The sequence below is a fragment of the Marmota monax genome, unplaced genomic scaffold (genome assembly GCF_021218885.2).
Source record: "Marmota monax isolate L192 unplaced genomic scaffold, Marmota_monax_Labrador192_F-V1.1 WCK01_AAM20220418_F8-fsc00048, whole genome shotgun sequence".
Taxonomy (NCBI): Eukaryota; Metazoa; Chordata; class Mammalia; order Rodentia; family Sciuridae; genus Marmota; species Marmota monax.
The window spans coordinates 6150400-6171249 of record NW_026694895.1 but is presented as its reverse complement, the minus strand read 5'-3'; the positions used below and the strand labels follow the sequence as shown (position 1 = coordinate 6171249).

Genomic DNA, 20850 nt, shown 5'->3' with positions numbered 1-20850 from the left:
CTGGGCCCAGCTGTCCTGTTAGTCTGTGCAGTTGCTGCAAGTTCTCCATAACCAGGGCAGACCTTTGTTCTGTTCATCACTCTGACATTTCTAACCCAGAGGAAGGCAGAGAGATGGAATTCTTAGATCTGCTTCAAGAGATTAATTAATTCATTCAACCAATGTGCAGTAAGTGCCTACTATGTGAAGACATTGTCCTAGGTTAGTGGAAACGGTGTCTTGCAGGTTGCCTACCTTCAGATTCAAATGTCACATCACACCTGTTTTGTACCTGTGCTAACTCAAAGCCCAGAAAGCAACATCTGAAATGTCATGTATTTAAGTCTCTACTCTGTCTTGTTTCATAGTACTGTTTAATTCATCTCTAGGGTTCAGTAATGTTTTAATTTTTTTTTTCTATATCTGTCCTTAAAAACAAATAAGCCTAAAAAACATTCGGTGGAATAAGCCATAGTGTTATTTACCCAGTAGGGTGAAATTGGTTGGTGCTTTCAGTGTTTGGGTTTTCTGGAAGACTGCTTATCTATTCCCTTGTGCGGATCATTCTCTATTGTTTCTAATAATAATGGGAATGATTGAGACAAATACAGTCCTTTTCTTTGAATTTAATGCAGAGCAAATCTTTTACCAGAACTTCCCATTGTAAATGATTTGAGGGAGACTATTTCTAAACAATGTAATGCATAAAGATGAGAAGTGTGCAAGAGAGGAGAGAAAGGACAAAGGGTCACAGAAGCCCCATGTAGTGCCACCCGCCTTCACATCCTGAGAGCTGGCTTCCATTAGTTCTTACATAATGAGACCCTGGAGGAGCAAGTGCACAAAGGACCATGTCCTGGGTTCTCTGTCAAGAACTGAAGAGTAACAGATGATATTTGTACCTCATAACCTTTCAGTGACGGCCCCACTAACACCACCGGACGCATTGATGGCACAACATCATAAGGAGGAATGTGCTCCGTCTGAAAGAGATGATTCAACATGCGTGACAAGGTGAGGCTGAGCACGCCTCCTCCATAGCCACAACATTCACAGTTCTTGGGTTGAGCCATTAATGATAACCAAAGGTCCCCACTGGGGAGGCTCAGCCCTTACTTTATAGCTATGTGGGTTACTGAGATGGAGATTGCAGGCATGTATGTACAGGAGCCTTAACAGTAAGTTTAAAAAGGAAATACAACTTACCACTTTTTGCTTCTGTTTTGCTAAAAGACAACAATGAGAGCCATATCAAAATACGTAATCTCTGTAAATGATAGTACATGAGTTAACAGAGGGATGAATGTACCGTTGGTCCTTAGTCATCCTTATTGCTTCCCTATCACCCCTCTGGGGAGCTCTGCTCCTTTATTTCATTCTGGACATGTCACTTTTGAAGACACATGAGAAACAGGTGATTCTCCCTGTATAAATGACCTTGTATCCTGATTTTGAGTTGGTGGGGTGGCGGAAGGTTTTGGCTCCCCATTAACCTCTAGGTTGTTCCAGAGCCGAGCACAGCACACAGTTTGGCTGAGGACAGCTGGTCAAATAAAACTTGACACAAAGAAGCAATAATGATTTGAGCAAAAATGACCATCACCTCAATCTTGTCTGTTTATAACTTTGGTGAACCATGAGATAATTCTTCAAATGTTTTTTGGCCATTTTCTGGAACACTAATACTTTCTTTCTACCATGTTGTTTTTAAACTTCAAATCCATTGGTGACTAGTTATTCCTGGTTTTTCTTGTTTGTAATAGGGAAAAGCTGCCACACCCTTCAAAGCCCAGCAAATGGGCTAGCGAAAGGACCAGGCAGGCCCTGTTACTCTGGGGGATAACCTGACATGTAGTTGGGTTCACAGTCCTAGAGATCAGGAAGGATTCATATGAACAAGGACCAGAGCCCCAGAATTGCTTCAGAACCAATCCAGTTTTGACACGCATCAATACAGCCTTGGACCTACCATTCTGAAATGGTACTGGCAGATGCCTTAACGCAGTGTCAATTCTGGGCCAGAATGACATTAGCCTACAGGAATCAGAGGATGTGATGGAAGAAATATTCCTGGGTGGTTATTTCCATAATTCCCCAAAGCAAAAGGAATTCCTGATTGAGCTGCCACTGTCCTTTCATTAATATTAGTTCCAGGGCTCAACTCTCTGCTGTCCAAATAGGCAAAAGGGGTCATCTGGGCCCTACTTCATTCTCTGCTTTAACCCTCCCAATCTCCAGCTGTACCAATACATCCTAAAGTTTCATATGGAGACTGATCACAGCATTTCCTTGAGTGTCCAACTTGTTAACTTTTCTGTTGGCCCTTAGCATCTTAAACCTTGTTGGGTTCTTGAGTAGAGTAATGAACTTGTTGTAAATTGGTTTACTCTGGTGGTGGGGCAAATAAGAGTTTTTGAGATTATATTTTAATGATCTAAATTTTTAGGTCATTAGTATTCTTTAAACATATCACCATAGAAAACAACTGAGCAATGAAATATTATATAAAAGACCCTGAAAACCAAGCCTTTAACTGATTTCAAAATTAATAAAAATGCTTGCATGTATATTCCAATATTTAAAAAGGAATATATTCCATTAAAATAATTTAACTAAACCCCTCACCTGTTGATGTGGGAGTTGCTCGAAATGTCCCTGATACCATTTCCCCAAGACTTGATGAGGAATTTCCACTTGATTTCCTATGAGAGAGAAAGAAACTCCTCAGACTCTTGGAAAATAGAACTTGAGAGTATTAAAAAAAAATCTTGGCCTTAATTATACTAAATAATTCAAAGCACACCAAATCCTGCTAGAAAGCAACTTCAAGAATCTGTTCAAATGTTTTCTTTGACCTCATTTCTCAGAGGAAGAGGAGAACTAATAGTGGCCTGGAAATACTTTGCAAAAGTTATTGAATGCAGAAATTAGGCAAAAAAATCCATGGCTGGAATGTTCTGGTGAACTGCTTGGCTCACCCCATACCAGTCACCAGGTACCAGTCAGATGTCAACACAGCTCAAAACAAGCAGGAAGACCTAGAGCAACAATTTCTTCTTAAAAGTGATCATGGAGCTATGCGTGGTGGCACACGCCTGTATTCCTAGCAGCTTGGGAGGCTGAGGCAGGAGGATGGCAAGTTCAAAGCCAGCCTCAGCAAAGGCAAAGCACTAAGCAACTCAGTGAGACCCTGTCTCTAAATAAAATACACAATAGGGCTGGAGATGTGGCTCAGTGGTCGAGTGCCCCTGAGTTCATTCCCTGGCATCCCCCCACCAATAAAAAAAACAATTATGGGGGTTCAGAGTTAACAACTCACTATAAGGAGTTCTTGTTATCTGTATCCTGATAACAATAGTGTCCTGTTGGGTGCTTTGGAAAATTTCCTGAACCTGCGGAGGCCTGGGGAGCTGAGCTTCTCACTTCTCTGATGTTCTTGCCTTTCAATACTCTTGAGTATGACCCCGAAGGTCCCCCATTTGATTCTTCATTCTGTCCTTGTCACTCACTAGTTGTGGGACCTTGGCACATACAGCATGTCTTTGAGCCTTAGTTTTCCCATCTATAGATGCAGGAGCTCCCTACTCCTTACAAGGGGATATAAAGGTAAAACAGGATACTGAGTGTGAGCTCATGGCTTTATTACGGCTCCTGCCACAAAGTGATCTTTTAGTTAAAAAATCCATAATGATATTATGGATTAATAATAATAGTTACAACAAAACTTTGACGATAGTAACTCCTTTATTTATTTAACAAATATTGATTTTGTATCTGAAATATAGAAGCTAGGGATACAACAGTAGGAGTGAGGGACAAAATTTTTTCTCTTTGTATGTCACTGTATAGTAGGAGATGTCAGTGCTACACAAAATAAATAGGTAAATATAAGACAATTCTGAGAGTAATAAGTGAAAGAGAAAAAAAATTAAGTCTGGGAAAGGATTAGAAACATGGGGAAGGGGTGGGTATAGTTTTAAATATGGTGGACAGGAAAGGGGTCATTGCAGAGGTGATATTTAACAAAGATTTGAAGAACATGAAGGAGTGATCTGATGGAAATGTGAAGGAAAGGGTTCCAATGAGAGGGAACAGCAAGTGCAAAGGTCCTGAGACAGAACCATGCATCCCTGGGTGAGTTTAAGGAGGAACATGGAAAGCAAAATAACTAGAGAAGAGGGGGCAAGAGGATTCACAGTAGTAGTTTAGGCATGTTATACATTTAAAAGATTATGATTAAAAGTGGAGTTAACTGTACTTGTATGATCTATTACCATTGAAAATTATTCCCATTAGGACAAAAGCAAAAGAGACCCTAAAACCCAGGAGAGTTTTTAAAATAACAAAAGATTCAATGGAAAATGGAGGTTGAGGGTCAAAAGAAAAAAACAATTAATTACTTCTATTTCAGGGCTTCCGAGGAATTATAATACATCAATCCTTTAGTTCAAGCTGCAACACATACATGCAAGAGTGGGAGGAGGATTTTTTTTCTCTCAAACTGTGCTTATATTCCTGGGACTTGTAGCCACCTGCCCTCTGAGGCCTACATAGCTGCTTCATTAGTTCACGAGAGGCTGATTCATCTGAGCTAGACAGGGTCTTCGCGCCATTTCCAGGAGATGGCTGATACTTACAGAAAGCTCAGGTGGAGAGGGGGCTATGGGTGTCCATGCACCATCACATTCGGCATCCACTTAAGAAAGAGTCTTTGAAAGTGAACCAAGAAAAGCCACGATGGCAAGTCAGGTCAGCTCGCACTTGTTCTGAGCAACGACTGCCCACTGTGACTCTCACAGAGGAGAGTTTTGAGTTCTGAGGAGGGTTTGCTGAGGCCGCAGAAAACCATCTCCACTGTGGCATTTGTGTGGATTGCAGGGGTGCTGGGCTCCAGCATATGCAAGGGGTCCTGGGAAATCCGAAACCTTTTCAACTTCAGAAATACCCCATGCAGACAAGTATCTTTTAAAGCATATATTTTTAACTTAATAAACAAGCAAATCTAAAAAAAAATCATCTAATTTTCCTACAAGAAAGAAAGAAAAAGAAAGAGCAAGCTAGTTTACAGACAAGATGGGACCTTACCCTCCGTGAAAACGTCCTCGTTTCTGTTCTTGCTGAATCCGTATGTTCTCCAATCTGAGTGGACTTGGGATGAAGCCAATCTCACAGCCCTCTTTCACCAGCCTTCCTATCCACCAATCATTGTTGTATTTCTGGAATGCAGAAGGAAAACTGCTATCAATAGTAATTCACTTATCTTCATATTCCAGGAATTAATTTCAGGGGACCAGAAAAACAAAACACTATTCATATGATATACTATATTATATTGTATCTATGACATACAAATACTATTTATATCACACTATACTATTTACATTACAGTAAATATTTTAGGTTCATAGACTAAAGCAGGGTGCTGCAGATTTTATTCTGCAAAGGCCCAGATAGTAAATATTTTAGGCTTTGCAGGCCGTATGGTCTCTGCCATAACTACTTGAATCTGCTGTCCTAATGTGCAGTTTTTATTACTATAGCAGACACAGACAAATATAAACAAGACAGCATAGTTATGTTTCAAAACTTCTTTTCAAGTAAGGCAGTGGGCCAGCCTCAACCTGTGGGCTATAGTTTGCCAACCCTTACCAAAGCCAAGTCCTTCCCTTTGGATTCCTTTGTTCCTTGTCAAGAAGCCCTAGCTTAGATATTAACCCCTGGTTCAGAAAAGTAACTGGCAAAGATTTTCTCCCATTCTGTAGGCTTTCTCTTCACACTCATAATTGTCTCCTTCGCTGTGCAGAAGCTTTTTAATTTGATGTGATCCCACTTATTGATTCTTGGTTTTATTTCTTGAGCTTTAGGTGACTTATTAAGGAAGTCAGTCTGTGCCAATACGTCAGAGTGTTGACACTATGTTTTCTTCTAGCTGTTTCAGTGTTTTTGGTTTAATTCCTAAGGCTTTGATCTACTTTGAGTTGATTTTTGTGCAGGGTGAGAGATAAGGATCTAGTTTCATTCTTCTACATATGGATATCCAATTTTCCCAGCACCATTTATTAAAGATTATCTTTTCTCCAACATATGTTTTTGTCAAGGATTGAATGACTGTAACTATGTGAATTTGTCTCTGTGTCTTCTATTCTATTCCTTTGGTCTTCATGTCTGTTTTAAGGCCATGACCATGCAGTTTTTATTACTATAGCTCTGTAGTTAATTTGAAGTCAGGTATTCTGATGCCTCTAGCATAGCTTAAATAGCTTTGGCTATTCTGAGTTTCTTATTTCTCCATATGGATTTTAGGGCTGCTTTTCATTAGAATTCAAAAATCTTAATATCACCAAAACAAATAATCCAATCAATAAATGGGCAAATGAACTAAACAGACATTTCTCCAAAGAAGAAATACAAACAACCAACAAATACATGAAAAAAAAGTTTAGTTTCCTTAGGAATCAGAGAAAGGCAAATCAAAACAACACTGAGATATCATCTCATTACAGTTAGAAAGGCAATCATCAAGAAAATAAATAATAATAATTGCTGGAATGGATATGGGGATAAAGGTACACCTATATATCTCTGGTGGGACTGAAAATTAGTACAACCACTTTGAAAAGCAGTATGGAGAGTCCTCAAAAGACTGGAATGGAACCACCATGTGACCCAGTCATCCCATTCCTTGGAATTTATCCAAAAGATCTAAAAATGGTGGCACATGCCAACTAATATAAGCAGCACAATTCACAATAGCCAAGGTATGGAACCAGCCTAGGTATCTGTCAGCAGACAAATGGATGAAGAAAATATGGTATATCTACATTATAGGGTTTTACTCCATCATTAAAAAAAGAATGAAATTATGTCATTTGCTATAAATGGTTGGAACTGGAGAACATTATGCTAAGTGAAATAAGTCAGTCTCCTGAAGTCAAGTCAAATGTTTTCCTTCATGTATGGAAGCTAGAGAGAGGAGAGTGGGAAGGGGAATATTTTTTTTTCAAAAAGGGGGGTGTATCACAAAAATAGATGGGTGTCCAATAGAGCAGAGGGAGGGGATGAAGAAGGAGGGAAGGGCATGGGGATTTGTTGGGGAATGAAATCTATCAACTATGCTATGTGCATGTACGAATTTACCACAATGAACTATATATATGTATATATACAGATGTACACATATACATACATATGTATATACCCATATATAATTCACTGATTAAAATAAATATAATAGATGGGCAATCCAGAGTAGTGCCAGTGGATATAGGGAGGGTAAGAGAAGGTACTAAGGAATGAGATTGATCAAATTACATTATTTTCATGTACAGATATAACATAATATATCCCATTCTTATGTATAATTACAGTGCACCAATTTAAAAAAATTAAAAAGAAGCCCTAGTCAATTCTTCTGGAATACATTTTATCAGGCAAAATATGAATCAATGTAAATGGAACTATAGAAGCCAAGAGAGCTATATCTCAGATGAAATACATCCAATTCTATGTTATTTGCTAACAGCTGTCAGGTAAAAATTTCATGATACTATATGTAGTCTACTCTATTTCAAATACAGGTTTCAAATTAGGGTCCATCTTATTATATGAAGAAAAAGAAGTCTACTCTTATAAAGTCTGAGCCTATTTTAGATCTGTAGGAAGAATTTTTGGGAATAATCTTCAAATGGCCTGAAGCCAACAAGAACTCCACAATTTCCACTCAAATAGGCTTCATGACATGTAAACTTGAGACACAAGTCCACACAAAGGTTTCAACCAACATGGGGCAAGACACAGTCAACGGACCTTATTTGATGTGTCAGCAAAACTGCATTTGTAATTATTGATTTGCTGAATCCTGAGGCAGGAGGCAATTTAGTCCAAGCCACCAGCCTCAAGGGAAGGTTTCAACTAGGTCATTTTTAGAAAAAAAGATATCAATTCTATTATTTAAACCCTCTAGAGATGAATATTCCCAAAACTTCCTTCATTATCTTTACCAGTGTTGAAAAATGTGTGTGTGTGTGTGTGTGTGTGTGTGGTGTGTGTGCTGCGTGTATTTCAAAAGGCAATAACTACATGTAGGATGATTTGCTTAGCTTAGAGAAATGCAGAGTTACATGTCTATGATACTGACACATTTGAAGGAAGCACGGATGGTTACCTTGGATCTTTACAGCATGAAATTCTGAGTAACTTTGAGTAATTCTGAGTAACCATCTCACACGCAAAAGAAAATGACAGGGTAGGAGCTGGCCTTTTATTATGCACACAGCTCCTGTAAGAGGCACGTAAGGCATGAAGTATGAGCCTGCATTGAAAGAAACGTGAGCTGACCTGATAGAAAAACCTTAACAATGAGGTCTTGGTTTTCCTCACTTTCCGGTCTTTTATTTCAGGATAACAGGCCTGAAATAACAAGCCTGTTTATTTTGTAGTTAAGAAAAGGCAAGTGGACCCTTTTAGAATCTTTGGTGTATAGGTCTGGAATTTAAATTTTACTGTGGTAGGGACAAAACAGAGCATGAGTCATCGTTTCCTAGGGCTTAAGTTATTTCCTGAAATTAAGTTAGCCCACTGGAATACTAATTTGTTAAATAGTACCCAAGCGATCTTAAAGGGCTTCCAAAAATGTTTAATCAAACTCCCCAAAATGTAGGAAACAGCTTAGGCTGAGGCAGAGTCTGACTCAGCGAGGGGGCAAGTTCTGTGAGCTACTTGGTAGTAAGTCACGATGTGAATCCAAGAGCTTAATTCACTCATAATTTGGCTTGGGGGGCAACAAAGTCACTTTTCTCTGCATGCAAGATTTTTCATTACTGAGAAAGTACTTAGAAGGGTGCCTAAGAGATGGCTGTCTAGGTGACAGATGAGACAAAAGATTATGACTCGATGACAGAAATGTGTTTGTGTTGTTGATATTCCTGGAGCTTGTGCCAGCTTTCTGGAAAGGTCACCTTAGTGTTGTTCCAATCTTTTTCAACTTCATTCCCTAAAAGGATTAGGATATTCTCTTTCTAAGATCTTTTTTTTTTTAATCTGATTTTTCAAGAACTGAAAACAAGCGGCTCTGGTCTACGTAGGATTACCAGGTCAATACCACACATCAAATGCCAGAGAAAGTCCCTGATTGAAGGTATACAGACCTAAAAGCAACCAACAGGACAAGAGAATATTGATATTAGAATATTGATCAAGAGGAGCATGAAGCCTCCAAACTCAAAGTAATGATAAGGAGATAGAAACATTAATTACCCTGATTTGATCAGTACATAGTATCAATGGATCACACTATATCTGATAAATATGTACCTGATAAATATGATATTAATCTAAAACTTCAAAACAAATGTTAAAGAGATAGAAATGTTAACTATCCTGATTTGATGGCTACATATCATATACATGTATCAAATGATTGCACTGTGCTCCATAAATAAGGACAATTGAAGTAATAATTAATAAAAAAGAGAAATACTGATAGAATGTAGAAAAGCGATCAAGTACAGCAGTGTTAGAATATTTCTTTTTTTTTTCTTTTTAGTTGTCAACGGACCTTTATTTTATTTTTTTATATGCAGTGCTGAGAATCAAACCCAGTGCCTCACACATGCAAGGTAGGTGCTCTACCACTGAGCTACAATCCCAGCCCCCTCAGAATATTTCTGTGAGTGTGTGTGTGTAATATGGGAGAACTTCCCTTATTTTTTAAAGTGTTGCTTCTCCTTAGAAACACTGGTAGTTGGCAACTAATGAACATGGTTTGTTCTTTTTTTTTTTTTTTTTTTTTTTTGGTATTTGGGATTGAACTCAGGGGCACTTAACTACTGAGCCACATCCCCAGCCCTTTTGTATTTTATTTAGCGACAGAGTCTTATTGAGTTGCTCAGGGCCTCCCTAAGTTGCTGAGGCTGGCTTTGAAGTCACGATCCTCCTGCTTCAGTCACGTGGGATTACAGGCGTGCACCATTGTGCCCAGCAACCTTGATCATTTTTTATGGAAATGGTGAGATAAAATCAACTTAACCAATCTTACGCTGAGGTGCATGTTTCAGGTCAAGGGTCCTTGTCTTCTAGGTAAATGTGGGTATCCTCACCTTGTCCACCATGGAGAAAATGGAAGTCATGAAGTTGATGTCCCTAGTTTCCCATTCCACAGGCTCTATGCCCATAGTCATCTTTTTCCTGAATGTAACTTAACAAGTGCTCCTCTTTCAAGGTCTTTCCCTCCACTCTGGGTCTGAAGCCCACCCTTCTTGCCTACTCAAAAATTTTACCCCTTGGCCCATCTCTCCTATCCACATCTCCCCCTCAGTTGTTAATATCAACATATGTAGATGCTCCAGCAGCTCCCACTGTGAAAGAAAACCTCCTTTGACCTGGACCCTCCAAAGTCTATAGGCTGGTCAATGTTAACCCCCTTGCAAGCACTGTCCATACATGCTAACCCATTTCTTTATGCCCCCTTGTCTCCTCACTACATTTTGTTTAGCTTCCATCTCCACAATTCCACAAACAATGGTCCCACTGACCTCCATGCTGCTGAACTAGACTTACAGAATGCAGAGTTTCAAAGACAATGATTTTCAAAAAGGATTATATGTTTGCACATCTCATTTTTGACTGGGGGGGCAAGTAAGGGCAGTTTGGACTCAGTGATGTTAATTGATGTATTTATGTTTATCACATTCTTTGGGACCTCCATTCTCAGGTTTCACTTCATTGTTCTTCCTTCATGCTCACTTTTCTTTAAGATTCTATTTCTCACCTCCAGCAGAGCTAGTGGAGATTATCGAGTGGAAACACCCTCCAATGGATGCCCCTCCCCATTGGGAAATTCTGTACAGAACAAGGAAGTTCAAAGAAGATGAGGCTTTCCACCAGACTCAGCCCAAGTCTCGTGTTCATCTTCCAGATGTTGTCTCCTCCCTTCTTCTCTAGTCCCTCTCTTGGTCATCCCTTTCCCTTCCAATTTATTTTACAGGGTTAAACACCTCAGCATGGAAAACAAACAAATCTTCCTCATCCTAAAAAGCAAAACATGTACAGCAAATTTTAAAAAGGCTTCCACAGCCCTATGCTATCTTCCCCTAGCTAAAAACCATTCTTCTTTCAACCCAAAGCATTTAGGGAAAAAACACAATTACAATTTCTATTATCTGGCCTCCACATGATGTGGGTAAGGACTTTTCAAGCATCTTTACAGGAAGTTTCACAACACCCCAGATCCAGTGCATCTAAGAGCAAATTCATAACCATGTTCACCCTTGCAACAAATCTGCTCCCCTCTCCATCTTCTCTGCTTTGATAGCTGATACTAGAGGCTAATGCCATCTTATATCCTTCCAAGCAAGCCAGAAAAACTGGTCTTCATCCCTCATTTCTCTCTCCCTTATTCTTCACCATGTGCAATCTCCATATTCTATTTGCCCCTTAACTCTCTCTCTCCAAGCCACTCCCTATCTCCATCTTTTCTGCTAACACTACTGTCCAGCCTCCAGAATGTCTTGGCAGGCCTATGCCCTGCTCCCTTGCCCACTGGTGTTACTCTACTTACAAGATTGGTTATATCTGTCCTTTATTTCCAGTTTCTCTTTAGTCTGCTATGTGGTAATAAAGACCAATCTTCTCACCATGGCCCAAGAGATCCTTTTAAAAATCTGGCTCTTGCCTCTCTGATCCAGACCTTACTCTCATATCACTTCTACCACTGCCCTCCAACCATAATTCCACCAAGTGCCCAGCCCTGTCCCAGCCTGGACTACCTCAAGTTTCACCACTTCTGTAGAGCTTTATGATCCCCTGACCTTCTTCCTCCCCTATGAGATGGTCCTTCCACCTCTTCCTGTGGGCTTCCACAACATCAATCAAATTTTTTATAATAGAACTTGTCATTCCATGCAGAAACTATGAATACTTCTCTGTCCCTCCCATCAGACTCATAGTTCTCTGTCCATGGGGATGGTGATCCTTACGCCTGATCCCCCAATACCTAGTACAATGTCTGACATGAAGTAGAATTTCAACATACCTGGTTTGAGTAAATAAAAAAGTTTGATGTCACTATTCTGCCTTTCTAGATTTGAGGCCTGAAGTCTTCCTTGCATTATTCAATTCCTGAAGTGCTGTTTCCCAGCATCCTCTGCTATTTTTTAAAACTCTAACATTATCTTCTAATGATGACATACTCTGGTGTTAATTCCAAAATCAGTTCATAGGACTATTACCCAGTGTCTATAATTATAACATCCCTTATGAATAGTCCCATCTAGGTAGGTGCCGTGATACCAAACTTATGATTCCCTAAGCTGGATCCATAGATCAATGGCTCTGTAGGCACACAGACTGATTAAAAGATGGTTTGGGAAGTAACTCAATGGTGCAGTGCTTGCTCAGTATGCATAAGATCCTAGATTTGATTCCCCAAATTGTTTTGTTTTTTTAAAAGGTAACCAGAGAACCTAAGGTCTGTCCTAGATCCGTCCTATGATTTCAAGGATGGACCAAGATCCAATGTTGTAAGTACATGACAACACCAGCAATGAGCACACACTCCTGCCTCTCACTGAGACTGAATGCATGTAGAGGGCCCAGAGAATTGAATGAGGCACCTCACTAGCAGCTCCTCAGTTCTCCTCATTGGTGAGTTTAGCTCAGAGTTGATTTCCAGCTTTGGTTTTATGGCAAGTGAAAAGATGCAGTGTGTCCTACATTTACCTCTTTAATGTGTAGAAAGTCCTTGGCATCAAAGGAGATGGCTGTGCTTGGAACAGGCACATCCTCATCCAGAGCTCCACAATAGCTCACATTCGTCTTCACAGCAAAGGCTACGGGTTTGGACTAGAGACAGAACCGCAGAAGAAGGAGTGAGGGAGGGAGGAAGAGAGATGAGCAGTTTTCATATTGCAATGTATCATAAGATGATTGATGGTACCAGGCAGCAAGGGAAATCACTTTCCAGAGAGGGATTCTCTTAGGTTTTATATTCCCAGGTAATATCAAGAAATCTGCAGAAAATGACTCTGAAAATGATTCAGTCCTACCAGCCCCATCACTTTTCCTCTCCTGTAGTACTTTCCAACATCCCAAATAAAGAGCTGTCCCCTAAAGTATTAGGGAGGATGGAGAGAGGTGGGGACAGTCTCCGCATTGTACTCTAGTCATAAAAGTTATTTCTTTTAAACAGTAACAAACATCCTCCCACCTAAGGTTGCAGGAAATATGTTCTGGGTATTTTTTAAAGGGTTGGGAAGTTGGTAAGGTAAGTATTTTTGAAATAACCTCATATCTGAAAATCAATAAGATCTCATGCAGGAGAATACCTTGTCTGACAGGGGAAAAAGGGGCCAGTCTGGATGAAACCCAACAGACAGGGCTCTTCATTCATTCCTTCCTAGCTTACAAAAGCTGGTTCTCAAACTCTTCTTATACAAATTCTTAAAGCATTCATGAGTTGGTGCAGCCTTGAAGGGGCAAATCAAGACACCAGTCTTAGCTAATGGTGCTGCCGTCAATATCTGGGTGACCATAGTAGCCACAAAATTGATTCCAAAAGAGAATTTTAAAACATAAATTAGCCACATATGAGACACAACGTTCCTGAAATTCTGGGCTGCTTTTTTACTAGTTCATTTATTTGCATAGGGAATATGGCTGGGGGTCAATGGTTGAGACAGGACACAAGTTAGAGTCTCACTGATGTCCACAGAAACCTCACAGGAATTGCTGAAAACAGAGCACAGATCTATAGATGTCAAAGCCAACAAAGACATCTCAGGCACCTGTATCATTTTCTTGTTGCTCTCTAAAAGATTTTATTGTAAAAAGAGAAAAGGGAAAGAATTCATTTTATTTGGGCTTGAGTTTTTCTTTTTAAAATTAGAAAGGCTAAATCAACGAATCCTTGGAGTCTGTCATAGTGAGCAAAAGGAAAGGCTGGCCATGAGTTCTATTTTTTATGTTGCTACTGTAGATGAAAATTCATTTGACAAAAGGGTCAAAGGAACAAAGAAAAAAAATAGAATGGGAGATTGCTAGTGATTCTCCTGGTTCTAAAATTCAACCATGGAATCTATTCTGTGTTGTTTCCTATGGGTCTACCGGGAGAGGAGTATCTGAAGGTCTAATCTGGTAATGGCTTTCATCACACATCTTTGCTGCTTCTGTCTGAGTTGTTTGAAGTGTGAAACTTAGCCAGGTGTGGTGTTGCACACCTGTAGTCCCAGCTACTCAGAAGGATGAGGCAGGAGGATGGCTTAAGCCCAGATGTTTGAGAACAGCCTGGGCAACATAATAAGACCCCATCTCAAAACAAACAAAACAAAAGGAAAGTTCTGGACTTCACACTGAACTTGAGATGGAAGATTGAAACCTAGAGCGAGAAGAGGAGAGAAACCAGTAGGGAATCCACAGAGCTACAGTACATGCGTGGCTTGTAATAAAGGCTATGTAACAGACAAGGGGAGGTGGTCAAGATGACGGGGCACAAGCCGGTACCTTAGGAGGCTCTCTGCCAACACTAGGCATGGCAGGCTTGATATTGCCACATTGCTAAGTTACAAGATGTCAAAGAATTCACCATCAAACCAAACATAAAAGGATGAAGGGTCTCAGGAAATGGCCCTCTGGGAATGTTACTAATCTATCTTACAAGTGAATGGTCCAGAGAGGTTAACAATCTGGAGCTTTATCATAATGATCAGAAAATGATTATTCTAGAGTAACAATGTAAGGCAGGGAAAGGCAGCTGACAGCTGCTGAGCGACTGTCAGTTTTTGAACCAAAGAAGGGGAAGAAAGTCACCTTTGCTCTCTCAAGTTGGATAGCCGCTTGCTGTTCTCTCTCCTGTCGAATTGCTTCCCGATCCTCTTCCAAAGAGACATCGGAGTCAGACGGCCTGCTTGTGTAGGAATCCGCTGAACCCTGGAAAGAGAATACAGAAAGGTTTAAGTGAGGTGACGTGTAGCTTAACTGTCATAGGCATAACAGTATCCTGGGGTGAGTTCCTTTCATTTGCATAGAATCTGATGCACGCACTCTGAGCCTTATTGCAGATATAAATTTAGATGGCAGAATATAATTATGCATCTGAGTTATTTGGAAGGTAGCAATGTTGTGAAGGGAAATATTTTGAATAGATTAAGTGCTGGGAAGTAAACTGCAAAGAAAACGATGCGATGTTCAGCCCCAATTCTAGTTTAGTGCTATCTTTATAGTAAGCCCATACTCATTTGTGGAACTGAGGTTTCTTTCATTCTCTCCTTTGCATATACTGAACATCTCAAGGAAAAAGAGGCTCAGTTATTATAGGAGCTAAATCCTACCTGTATCTTGGGTTACAGATCATCAATTTGTCTAAGATTTCAACACAGCATAGCAGCATCCTACATTAGTAAAGTGACTTTTCCAGTTTCAAGGTCAACACCATTGAAATCTTTCACTATTAAATTTTCAACCATTGTTCTACACCAGTCAGTATGTAGTTAATATGGACACTGAGAAGAAAAACATTTTGAGACAGAAACAGGGGTGTTCTCAGTTGAAGCCCATGCCCAGAAGGCCTATTTGATCAATACTAACATGTAGCCTGACTCATGTGGTCAGGGGGCTGGAGATGCTCATGCCATAAGGAGAGAGGAATTCCAGAGCAGTAAGTTAAAGTTATCTGCCCCACCCCCACCCCCACCCCAAATAAACAAGCCTGGAGGCTTATCTTCTGGCAGCTCAAGGAACATAGTCACTCTTACAATTCCTTCAGCTGGCATTAGAAGTTGATATTTGCATAGATGATGACATTTATACAGCAGAGGTATTGGTAGGACTGCTGCACTTGGCACATTTCATAAATAGATCTATGTATTTATGACAAGCATAGATCTATCCACATAATGGAGAACTGCAAAAACATTAAAATAAATAAAACATTTTAAGAAATAGTTGACTGGCCCTTTGAAAGTTTTTCTAAACTTGGAAGTGTTTATTGTGGGTCTGTGGGGGTAGCTTAGCAGTAGATCTCTTGCCCAGCATGCACAAGGCCCTGGGTTTGATCCCTAATACCATAGGAAAAATAAAAAACAAAAATGAAAAACATGAAAAAGAAAAAACAATGTTTATTGTGAATTTGCTGCCTATGGGGGCACCTTTGTCTCTCAGTAGAGAGCATCATTCCAGCTATGGTGGTGTTTCCTATAATAGAAAAACCCCAGTACAGATATTCTGGCAGCCTAGAAGAACAACTCTCAGTTAAAGGTTTTATCAGCGTTCTCAAGCAAGCCCAGTTTTACACTGTGACTTTGGAACACACTTCTGAAAACTATGCAAGTTACTGGATTATTCTGAGAAAGTCTTCTTCTCTATAGAAGAGGGACATTGATTGCCTACTTCACAGGATTAAATGGAATAAGATACAATGAGGCACTAATGTTTATTGAGTGCTCACTGCTGCACCCGCATGGGGCTAGATGCTTTGCACACCTTATCACTCTGAATCCTTGCAGCAGTGAGGAAGCTGAGATGTCAACTTGATTAGTTCAACCATAAAGCCAGCAGCAGGTTCAAAGTCCATGCTAAGCAGGCACACAATAAATTATCTTTCTTATCTCCATGTCCTAATACCAACATTTCTACATCGACTTAAAAGAAGATCTAAGAAATTATATTCATTTTTCAACATGTACAATAGCCCATCTTGAAATGTAGCCATTCTTCTTAACTGTATTTGCTGCATAGAAAGCATGCTGTAAATTTGATAACTGCAATGTGTCCAAATTCATGTATGGAATTTAGCACTTTTGAAAGTGTCCTTAACAGAGGAAACACATTTGTTAATAAAATTATAATCAATTCCTCTGTGCAAATCTACAGGAGAAAAAAAAAAAAAACTGAACCTACCAAAGGGATAAATGTAGACTGATCCTTACAGATGCATTCATTAGCTAAAAGGATATCTACCTTGAAATCCATTAACACAGTGAGTTCTCTCAGAATATATATTTTTGTCCAAAGTTATATACACCTGTATAAAATCCAGGCTAAGAGAGAAAGGAAGTGATGTTTCTAAAATATGTATGGAAAGAATTTGGAGTCGGTCCTTGGCAATGCTTTGCCAGCAGTATGGTCCATGGAGCTGCCCATTCTAACGTGTTGGATTAGCTCCCCTGAGGTCTCTGGACCACAAAATGATAACAGTGTAGAAGCCAGGAGGAAGGCACTTGCCTTGTGTGGGGAAAAGAATAGTGACTATAATTCACAAGAAAGCGGGCTGCCCGCTGGAGCAATGAGTCAAACAGCTATCAAACATACGCAATCCAGCCTTGCTACCAGGAGATGGCTAATTTCCTGAAACTACCTTAATGACTTTCAAATCCTGGCATTCAGTCATCTCTGAGCACAAGAGAAGCAACTCAAGGACTCCTGTAAACACACTTTATTTTGAAATGTGAACTACACCGCAGGAATCCCAAAATTACTTAATAAGTTCTACCATGGCCAAATGGGAGCAGAAGTTTCTGTTTACGTCCCTATTTCTAAGAATATTGATGGAGATAAAAATAAAGCACTGTGATACCCAGTTTCATAATTAGTATTATATTACCACAACATTCATTCGGTTTCTTTTTCCAATGTCATCTATATTTCTTTGACTATGAAAATCATTCTGGACATCTCTCAAAGTCCCAGTGAGTGATAGCGGAGGCCCAACATCAAGAGCCCAAATTTGACCCATGGACATAGTTCTGCTGGTTCCGTGATGATTTGGTTTCTTGCTTTTATTTGTTGTTTTTAAAATATTATTTCAACCAGTTAAAAAGAGTACAAATATGTCTCAGAAGAAAGAAGGGGAAAGATAGGAAAGGATCTGGGCCAGAAAAATGCTCATAGACTTCTCGATCTCCAGAAGCAGGGGCCAAATAGATTTCTATTGTGTATAGATTTAAAAAAGAAAAGGATCTGGTTGTTCACAGAGGCAGAGGGGGAAAGAAGGGCAAGCCAGCAACAGGGAAGCCAAGAGGAGACCTCCTGAACCAGACCCGAGGAAGGACCTGGAAAGAAGAGGAGGCTGAGGCAGGCTTGGTGAGACTGGGACGGTAGGAGGGGGTTACCCAGAGGTCTGAACAGACTTTTAATGATCAAGAAAAGAGAAATGGCAAGAAGGAAATAAGGCCTAGATGCTAACAGGACAGAACCGAGGACGTGAAGATCAATAGTCCTGGCCACAGCTGGAAAATGCAGTCCCATGAGCTTATGATTGTTCAGAAATTCATTTCATAAAATGGTTGAGGAGTGATCTACTCAACTCATCCAGTGATCTAAAGTTGGGCTATTGACCCATCGGTGCAAGAGGCAGGACAGTGACTAGGCCCTCAAAGGTTCTTAAGCAGATATCATTGAAGGTCTCATCTTCAAGCTTCCAAGGAGACAATCAAACCAATTGCAGACTTGGAGCCTCCAATGAATAGAATATTTATATATTTATATATAGAGAGGATATTATATAGTTTCTATATAAAGACATAAATGTGTGTGTATACATATATACACACAAACATGAAGAAATATATAAAGAGACTTTCAGCAAGTGTGAGTGTCTGTGTGTATGTAAGTTATTTTAAAAATTATAAAAAAATGCATTGTATCCAGGCCCGGTGGGTTGGGCTTGTAGTTCCAGCAACTCGGGAGGCTGAGGCAGGAGGATAGCTTGAATCCAGGAGTTCCAGGCCAGTCTGGGCAACACAGCAAGCTCTCGTGTCCAAATAAATAAATAAACACAATAAAGAATGCATCCTAGTGAACATCAAAAGAAAGAAACACATACCTTTCCATTAACATAAGGTCCACACTCTTTTTCACTTGAATTCAATTTGAAAAAAAAAAAAAAGATTCTAGCCTTATTCCTTTCATGAACTTTTGAGTATGAAATACAAAATGCTGACACAATCATTGGAAAATCCTTCTATTGTTGTTTCCAGGTAGAAAACAGATGATCTCTGGTCAAACAATGGAAGAGCTTCACATTCACAGACAGGGTGTGTGAGCAGCCCTAGGCTTTGGTTGCAGGCAGTGCTGGGTTTACACTGTCACCAGCTCTTGTTGGCAGTGGATATTGGGTAAGTTATTTTAAACTTCTGAGTCCCAAATTCCTTCCTTTGTAAACATGGCTAACAATGTACCCACTGCAGAGTTTCTGGGAGTTTGATTTGAGATAAAACATCATTTTTTTATAACTATCATGGGGAAAATTCAGGAAATGTAAGCAATTAATCTTTGACTCCCTAATTAATGGTTTGGCAGCTTTTCAACAATAATTTTTTGGTCATTCCAGAGTTCTAGGATATAGATCTTTTTTTAAAAAAAACAGCTTTATTGAGTTATAATTACATAGTATAAAATTCACATGTTTTAAGTGTACAATTCAATGATTTTTAATAAATTTACAGAACATAATTTACATACACCACACTCTAAAATTAGAACATTTCTATCATCTCAAAAGAAACCTTGTGGGGCTGGGGTTGTGGCTCAGTGATACAGCACTTGCCTAGCATGTGTGAGGCACTGAGTTGAATTCTCGGCACCACATATAAATAAACAAAATAAAGGTCCATTGACAACTAAAAAAAAAAAAAAAGAAAAGAAAGAAAAGAAACCTTGTGCCCGTTTGCAGTCACTCCCCATGCTCATCTCTACACTCCGGTATCCACTTTCTTATCTTAACCTTTTAAAGCTGAAACAAATGTTCTCTTTTTAGGAATAACTTTCAAGTGTATATGTATCATTGAATTAAAGCCAGGAGAAGGGAAGTCTACAAAAGTTTGGTTTCAAAATACAATAATAGTGGATCAAAATCTTGCTATTGTTGGGACTGTTGGCCTACGTCATCCAACAGTGCTGGGTCTCTCACTAACTAGCTTAGCTGTCCATTCACAGAACACTGACCACCTTCCAAACATCATAAGAGCAGTGACAAGAGAGAAAAGCTAGAATTTTCCAAGATTCCTTTCCCATATGCAAAATAGGAATGAGATCCTTTTCCAGGGTTATTTTGGGGAATAGATAGATAACATAGATACACATAGCGTACAAGCCTTGTGCTGGTACTCATACCAGTGCGGTTGAACAGAACTTTCTGCAATGATGGAAAGTTTTGGTGACAGACACATGTGATCATTGAGCCACCTGAAACGGGACTAGAGAGACTCAGATACTATTGAAAATTTTAACTTAATTTTTTAAATTGAAAAGTTTTATTTCCTTTTAATGAAGTTTAAACATTCATATATTGCTGTGTTTACCCTACTGGGAGGTGCAATAGAAGAAACTCAAAAGTTTCTCTTCTGGATCAAACAAGTAAATGTTAAATTTGGTATAAATTTAGTACTGTAATGATTGCATTGAGCGGACTGAGCACTGGGAGAATCCCATCACTCCAGGTGGGCGTGAGCCTGCTTCTCCTCACTGAGCTTACAATAATTCAACTATGCACTTTTCCACAGTGGAGAAGGAACACAGCCCTTTCTTTCTTTCTCTCTCTCTCTCTTTTCTTAAAATTGGTTCTTTTTCGCTATACATGACAGTAGAATCCATTCTGATATAATTATACAACCATGGAATATATCTTATTCGAATTAGAATCCCAGTCTTGTGGATGTATACAATAGTAAGATGCAGTTGGTGTATTCATATATGTACATAGAAAAAATATATCAGATTCATTCTACTGTCTTTCCTCCCTCTCTTCCTTTCACTCTCGTGATCTAATCTAATGAACTTCTATTCTTCTCCTCCCCCACTTATTGTGGGTTAGCATCCACCTATCAGAGAGAATATATGACCTTTGTTTTGGGGGGATGGGCTTATTTTGCTTAACATAAT

General features: G+C 39.5%; 1 protein-coding gene across 5 annotated transcripts in view; it reads right to left on the bottom strand.

Moving 5' to 3' along the window:
- Positions 1-20850, bottom strand: part of Cacnb4 (calcium voltage-gated channel auxiliary subunit beta 4) — a 251317-nt gene that overhangs the window by 35777 nt on the left and 194690 nt on the right. For 4 of the 5 annotated variants that reach the window (XM_058573507.1, XM_046426946.2, XM_058573508.1 and 1 more), the window contains 6 exons: positions 14782-14901; positions 12697-12819; positions 5065-5195; positions 2605-2681; positions 1186-1205; positions 882-962 (listed from right to left, as the gene is read on the bottom strand). In XM_058573507.1, coding sequence (XP_058429490.1) covers positions 882-962; positions 1186-1205; positions 2605-2681; positions 5065-5195; positions 12697-12819; positions 14782-14901 — 552 coding nt within the window. Of the gene's footprint in view, positions 1-881; positions 963-1185; positions 1206-2604; positions 2682-5064; positions 5196-12696; positions 12820-14781; positions 14902-20850 lie in introns of those variants that run through there. The other variant, XM_058573509.1, reaches the window with a different exon arrangement.